The sequence below is a fragment of the Ostrea edulis genome, chromosome 6 (assembly GCF_947568905.1).
Source record: "Ostrea edulis chromosome 6, xbOstEdul1.1, whole genome shotgun sequence".
Taxonomy (NCBI): domain Eukaryota; kingdom Metazoa; phylum Mollusca; class Bivalvia; order Ostreida; family Ostreidae; genus Ostrea; species Ostrea edulis.
In genome coordinates this window covers 36,169,384-36,176,883 of record NC_079169.1, presented here as the reverse complement: position 1 = coordinate 36,176,883, position 7,500 = coordinate 36,169,384, and the positions used below count along the sequence as shown (strand labels likewise).

Sequence of the window (7,500 nt, the reverse complement as noted above, 5' to 3'; positions counted from 1 at the left end):
TCTTTGTTCCTTACAACAAAGTTGTGGTAGTTATACATGTATAATGTAATTTCCTGATTCATGTATTTATACACTCATCTTTTCAAGATTTCAATGATTTGTGCCACCTTCATCAAAGATCTGAGTTCCTGTTAGTTTTCAAGGTTAAATGTAAAAGGTGAAGGTCATGAAAGGGGTAAAACTAAAATACCTATAGGTATGATGTGAGGAGATGTAACAACAATTTGCAAAGCCTTATAATTACTTGTTTATTAATGACATAGATATACATTGGTAGAAATAAGATAGAATAAACATTTTGTATGAGCGTATCATTAGTAGTAATTTCATATCTAATGAAGGCTTGTTGCTTAGTTCAGGTAACTAATGAAGGTATAATGGTTTTATATTCCTACATTTGATTTTATGTTTGTTTTATTGGAAGTTGTGATCAGTGGCTTCCATTATGGGTTATCAATATCAGTAGTCTTGTGTCGGTGATGCTGGGTATTAGCTAACACTGACGTTCCAAGACTCAATTTACAACACACATATCAATTTTTCTTTTCATAAAAAAGAGAGAATCCAGTGTTATCCTTCATCTATACAGGTCTGATTATTTTAGAACAAATTTTACATGGTGTGCATTGTATACAATTATTGACATTTTCTGGTCAGATACAGGTCAGTATGGTAGTTGATAGTCACGTGAGAAGTACAATTTTCACCGAGCCTTGGGGACAATTGAAAGTAAATATTGTACTTGGAGGGTAGCTAAAACATCATATTGACCAAGAAAATGTCAATAATTGCATGACTTAGTCAAAAATTATTAAAGACATGAAGTTTTAATGGATGACCAAAAAGGAATAACCATTCGGATGAATTTTGAAATTCCTATGTGAAATTAGTTTTTGTCCCTTGTTGGAAAAAGTCAAACATTACATTCACCTGGAAGGCACATGAAGGTGAACATAACATTCTATTTTTTGCTAGTTTATTGGATCTCGACCAATTAGAAAGCTCGGAATTATTCAATCATGCATACAGTAATCCAGATTCCAAGATGCATGCTATATTACTGTATAATATTGCATTAGTCTTTTATTAGATTTGTAAAGTGGACTGTATGTAGCTGTAGATTTAAAGGCCATATGTTCAATAGTTTAATTTTTCAGTGAAAAAAATAATTTTGTGATGCATTTTATATTAAATTTTAGAAATATTTTAAAATGTCTTATTGCGTTTTGTTTTTATGTTTACAGAGTAGGATTGAACCAGTTTTTCACAGCAAAATAAGGCAAGATGCCAGGTTCAGGCAAAGTCAAGCATTTGCTAGCAGAGCAAAACGCATCACGTAAGTATATATTTAATATACATTTAATATACATGTACATATTTCATGTACATTTGTGTATGACATGCTAATAGATTTTAAGTATTGTCCAAAATTGTAAACCTAAGATGAAGACTGTTGTTTTAAAAAATTCTTTTTTCTTACAGAGTTGCTGTAAACAATGATGACATAGACCACTCCCATGTTGTTTTAATTCCTGCCAACAAAACTAATAATCTTCAATCCATCTTAGAAACTGTGGATTATGACCTCAACGTCAAGAAGGGCGTCAACCACAGAGTGGAATAGTACGTGGATAAATCCACATAGATCTACGTTATCTTGTGTTAAAGGACTGTGATCATCATCCTATAGAACCTTGTTGAAATCAAATTGATTGCATTCCACCATCATTTCTCATTGTAATTCAGAAAGTCTAGTAGTTTGAAAAATACTATGTGGTTATAGTTATGAAGTATTTTATAGCAATCTACGACGATGTTGTAAGCCTTAGAAATCAGTTGATTTATATTCGTTAGTGACTACAATTTCAATATTAATGTTAAATCATGATTCATTATTTATAAATACATAAAGTGGTATCAAAGTGCTGAAAATGCTGTGTATCAACCAAGGAAGAAATTTAATAATAAAGCAATTGTAGCATGTTGATTTCAGTCAATCCATGGTTTTATTGCACCAACCAAGAGCACAATATTGACCTTTGTCTTCTGTCAATATTGTGCTTATCGTTTGTGTGACAACATCATGGATTGACCATCAAAAGCAACATTATATAACCGTATAGCTCCACAAAATACCTTTTGGATTATGTTGTTAATAGCAGTTTATTTTCATACTTTACTTTCCAAATAAATTCTCATTCATTGAATGTAATATTAGGTATATGTTGTGATTCTATGTACATTGATTTTAGTTTGGTGGACAATGATTCGGAGGTTATCTGTTCGAATCCTGATGATATCATTGAGGATCACATCTATGTTGCTTGTAATAGTAGCCGTAAATTCCAAGCCAAGTCATACTCCAAGGACGGGAGGAAAAACTTTGTGGTCATTCCATCACCACGCCCTTTACAGTATGTATAAAGTTTACAGTGTAGCCCACCAAACTGCACACAAAATATGCTCACAAAATATTCTGTATCATAGCAAAATTAATTCTATCTCTCGCCTGACCTACCTTATCTGTAGTGGAATTTTTTTTATATTATATGACTATTGGTTTGTGTTTCACAATGTATTGTTAGAAATAAGGAATTTAAATCAGTGAATGTTAAAAGAGATTTAATTTGAAAGAATTACACTTAATTAACGTTTAATGATAGTTGAATTGCTAATGAAGCTAAAGCATTCTTCTCTGAATTTGAAATCATGGAAATTAAAGGGATAGAATATTTGTATTTTTGATATAATTATTAATGTTAATTTGAATGAACAGTTGTAAAATCTTGTCATTAGGTTTGATTGGATGAAAAGATCAGTGTTGCTCCGCAAAGACACGCTGCCCGCAGCTTGCTACAAGTTGCATGGCTTTCAAATACACAGTAACTGTAATTATTAAAATCATTTGTACTGTTCTAACAGAAAAAACTGACTGGTACTTAAGATTTTGTGTCTTGTTTCATAGCCTATTTGTTAACACTGCTAGTATAGCAGTTTCGACATCAGCTGTAAAATGTGTCAGTTAATCAGACCTGAGAGTTTAAGATAGTTACATAAAAGTGGGTTTTTTTTAATTGTATTGAAACTAAAAATTGTTTTAACACTGATCTTTTGATCCCCTAACTTTTCTAGTATACATGTATAAATTTATGGAAACAAACAAAATTATAAATATCCTGCTCAAATTATGGGAGGCAGTGATTGAAATATCGTTAAAGTCAGTTTTGATTTCTCATGATATATTCTTTCAGATAATTAAAATCATATGCATATATATACTAAAATTTAAAGAAAATCAGGACAATTTTTCTAAACCTTGCAGGAGGCCTAGGTTTATCTGGCAAAGGTGAGCTAGCATAATCATCATGTATGCTACTTGACCATCCATTTATCAGATTTTTTTTAGTTGTTTACATTAGTTGATAAAAGGTAGCACACATTTCATTAGCTAAGCTCTTTGAAGTTTCTGATCCAGATTTATTCTACATAGATCAATTTTCTTACCATTTAGTATTCATTTACACTCAAAATGCAATCCTTGCTTTTATCATATTGGTAAATAAGAAAAAATGAAAAGTTCTTGCATGAAATTCATCAGAAGAGACTCCTTTCAGATTACTCTTTCTATTGAAAGCTTTACTGCATAGCAATGTATAGACTAAATTAGAGGTTGATATTTCATACACAGCTTTAATTTTAGAAATATTAGTTTAAAGGTCACATTACTGTAAAGGCCAGGGACATAAAGGGGTTTTCTTTAATTTGTTTACTGCACGCATTTAAAAAAAATTTTTTGTAGCAAATCGTATTGAATTTTTTGTTTTTATTTATCTAATGGTACAAACCACATGACTTACCCATTTTGACATGTTCTAATTATTAAAAAAGATATAAACACATTTAGTTTAACTAGTTAAAGTTCTGTAAATTTTTTTATCAAATCCCTAGGTCCGGGGTGTGCAGGCTTGGGATATTGGCACACAGCTGCCATATTTAAATTGACAGACCTGGTTATAGCTTTTGTTACTATGCTAAATAATTTTGCTGTTTCAATTATATATAAATATAAATTATCAATGAAATATTGAAGCACTGTTCATGTCATCACAATATTGTTTTGGCATGATTATTTATACACTTAGTAATTGATGAAAAATTTATTTGTGTTAAACAGATTTTTGGGAGGGTTATATTCAAAATATCCAAATTGAGAGACACAAATTAGAAATTGATGAAATATTCAGAATTTAACACACTTTACTTTAAGTAGTCATTGTAAAGCCTTTCTACATCATTACATCATGGACATTAAAATTTACAGATTGTATTTGGTGCACGGACACATTATAGAGTAGTAATTAGACACCTGGAGACGTGAATCAGCTCAGTACATATAATGTAGTGTGACTGACTAATTTTCATCTGCAGTTCTAATCAGCCATCTTATATGTTGTCAACGTGCATGGAAATTCATATTTATAGGACAGTTAATAAGGAATTCATTGATGCTTAGAGTCTTTGACGTACGTGAGAGGTCAAATGCATGCTTTCTTCTTTCTTTTTGAAATGAGATTTGTTTTGTGGGTATATCATGCAATGGGACTTAGTCTTTATCCCCTCTTTATCCACTGAAACTGAAGTTAATCTCCAAGTCCATTTAGCAGATTCCTTTTTATGTCAATTTGTATATCCACAGTACGTGCTGGACTTTCCTTATTTCCTATATAGCTCCACCTTCCTATTAAATTGAAAGCTAGACTTCGCACTTGACTAAGTGAACTTTGAAAAATTAATGTTAGGGTATAATGAATTATCAGAAATTTATTGCACTGTAGGTTTGAGAAAACCAAGAGTACAGTATGATATTGTCTATGACCAAACTTTTGTTCTAGATCTTATGTGAATGGCTCCCGGGAAAACAAGCGTCCTAGGTAAAATTCCTGCAATATAGTTTGTTTTCTACATGCACGCCTTTCCACCCTCCCTTTCTAATGTTGATATGGTCACCATATAACTCGAGTGTGTCCATATTACTACAGTATTGCCTTGTTTTATCAGCAGTTGGAGCATGCTTTGTTTTATCTAATTTTTCATTTCAGTTTTAACTATTCATGCATTGTTTTTATGTTCTTCATTTCATGTTCATTGTAACATTTCATTTCATTGGTCATTGTGACTTTTTATTATAACATCATACATGTTAATTTCATTCTATAAATGGATTATTAAAAGGAAAAAAAATAGGCATTTGATTGTTAATAGTAATTTGAGATGAATAGAAATTAAAAATCTATATTACAAGCTAGATTTTCATTACCTTTAGTAAAAGTAAATGTACAAAAAATAATTTTCAAGTTAGAAAAATAATTGGCTTGATAATTTGCAATAGGAATGATGTGGGAAAAGTGCCAAAAGAGTATCAGTAGAATATTATTGCAGGATAGTATATTGCATGTTTCTAATTTACAAGGACCTCGGATTTAATCCATGGCTTTAGATTACGTGGTTAATTAGACGGGACAAGGGGGCACATCGGATGAAGTGTCAATTATATTAGCTTGCTTTATTATGCATAGCACTATATTGAATTCCACAGAGTTTGGGATCTACATGGTTTTGATTAATCATTACAGGTGTATGTAAGCATAATGTAGAGTAATGGTCTACAAGGACATGTTTATCACTTTCTTCTTATTATTTTTGTGTGTGGGGGGGGGGGGGGGGGGGGGGGGGTGTTAGTATTTGTATGACAAATTTTGAACATGAATGATGTTTTCCTGTTTCATTCATTTTCAGTGAATTTCATACTTTAAGGTATCTTGGTAACTTTCATAGCTTGGCCATCATTTAACAGTAACCATGTATAACATTATAATTGCTTAACATTGCTGGTTTCATCATCCATATTGAACTAAAAAAAGGAATGTGTGTTTTTAATCTATGTTTATTGATCTGTCATATTATAAACATTGAGTTTTTAAAAAAAAGTAAGCATTAAACCTTATTTTTGTTTTATATGATTGCCACATCAATTAGGTGAAAGCCCACCATATTATAATATTTAATTTATAGAGTATTACTTAGGTCAGTGATAACACTTGATCACGATCATGTTGATTAACTCAAATTAAAAATGTTCGAAGTTTTTTTTCCCCCCACAGACTTCATGCAACTAACAGTGCTATTTTATCCGGAAATTAGTACTGACTTCTTTTAAGTGCTTAACTTGTGGTTACGGGCTTGCATTTGTTCAAACATCTGACCGGCATTAAATATTGGCCATCAAATTTTACTTTCATTTTGCCACAGGCAGATATCGGTGAGGTCATAATGGATATTCCTATTAATAGCCACGATGATACCAAATAAAGAAAACTGCTAATTTATTTTAAAGAGTCAAGGACATGCAGCGAGACTTTTACTGATAATAAGGACGTAATGATTGTGGGCGGATACAAATAGTAACCGTGAACACCTTAACAAAGTCACAATTTATTCTGCACTTTTGATAAAAAAAAAAAAAGGAAAGATAAAAATTGATTTCCAACCTGATTCTAAACACAACTATATGTTCTTGGCTGGGAGGCTGTAATTGTCATAGATTATGAGTTTTAAAGTGAAATGTTGTTCTTGGGGAAAGTGTAACTTTGCAAACTTGAATAGTGATCTAACAGTGAATTAATCTTAAATTCAGCATGTATTTGGTTAGTACAGGGTATACAGTATGTGTATACGTTTGTCCTTTGTCTCCAAGGACAACCCAGACATTTAACTATTGTACATATCTCCTGCTTAGGGTGGAGAGCATGTCAGATAATGACTTTAAATTACAGTTTAATTCATACCATGCCTAAAATGTCAAATATGCCTATACTAATTTTGAACACATCGCTCATCATTTTTAGCATTACTTGAATTTGTGACAATAAATTAACTACAATGGAGAATTCTGAAATGTGTAATGAAATTATAGTCTTATATTCTTCGGCATCTGTTTTTTCGTTAGTGTTCAGAAGAAAAGGTTTGTGACAGAACATTCTTTTGGCATTCAGCTATTGTTGAGTTTAAAACTTTAAAAATTAGTCTTGAGTTATTTCTTTGATCATTACAAAATATCCATTCTTCCATACGACAGCATTTATTGTGTTGCGTTGTGTATTAATATTGACTTTGTATTGATATTTTGTTGAAATGAATGATTGTGTTAAGATAATCTCCGTCAAAAGTCTTTGTTTATAACCCTATATAATATCTTAAAATTTGAGTGACATGTATTTCAGTGTCTTCTGAACTGATTTGACCTTGACATGTATACAAAATGAAGAAAACTATAATCTCAACACATTGACATTTGTTCTATTCATTACAGAACACTTCCTCCCATTGGATCCAAGAACTACAAGGGATCTCCGGATAACTCAGTAACATCAAACCCTGAATATAGGTAAACTATATCATCAAGAATAGCCATGTTTTAGGGGAAACTAGCTGCCTCATAAT

The 7,500-nt window shown here is 31.5% G+C and overlaps 1 protein-coding gene across 49 annotated transcripts in view; it reads left to right on the top strand.

The window, feature by feature from the left end:
* The window catches only part of LOC125683221 (uncharacterized), a 68,790-nt gene that overhangs the window by 42,531 nt on the left and 18,759 nt on the right, over nucleotides 1-7,500 (top strand). For 11 of the 49 annotated variants that reach the window (XM_056139487.1, XM_056139470.1, XM_056139502.1 and 8 more), the window contains exons 3-7: nucleotides 1,245-1,336; nucleotides 1,483-1,623; nucleotides 2,253-2,414; nucleotides 4,893-4,931; nucleotides 7,370-7,444. In XM_056139487.1, coding sequence (XP_055995462.1) covers nucleotides 1,245-1,336; nucleotides 1,483-1,623; nucleotides 2,253-2,414; nucleotides 4,893-4,931; nucleotides 7,370-7,444 — 509 coding nt within the window. Of the gene's footprint in view, nucleotides 1-1,244; nucleotides 1,337-1,482; nucleotides 1,624-2,252; nucleotides 2,415-3,322; nucleotides 3,347-4,892; nucleotides 4,932-5,796; nucleotides 5,815-7,369; nucleotides 7,445-7,500 lie in introns of all 49 variants that reach the window. The other 38 variants (XM_056139483.1, XM_056139481.1, XM_056139461.1 and 35 more) reach the window with 7 other exon arrangements.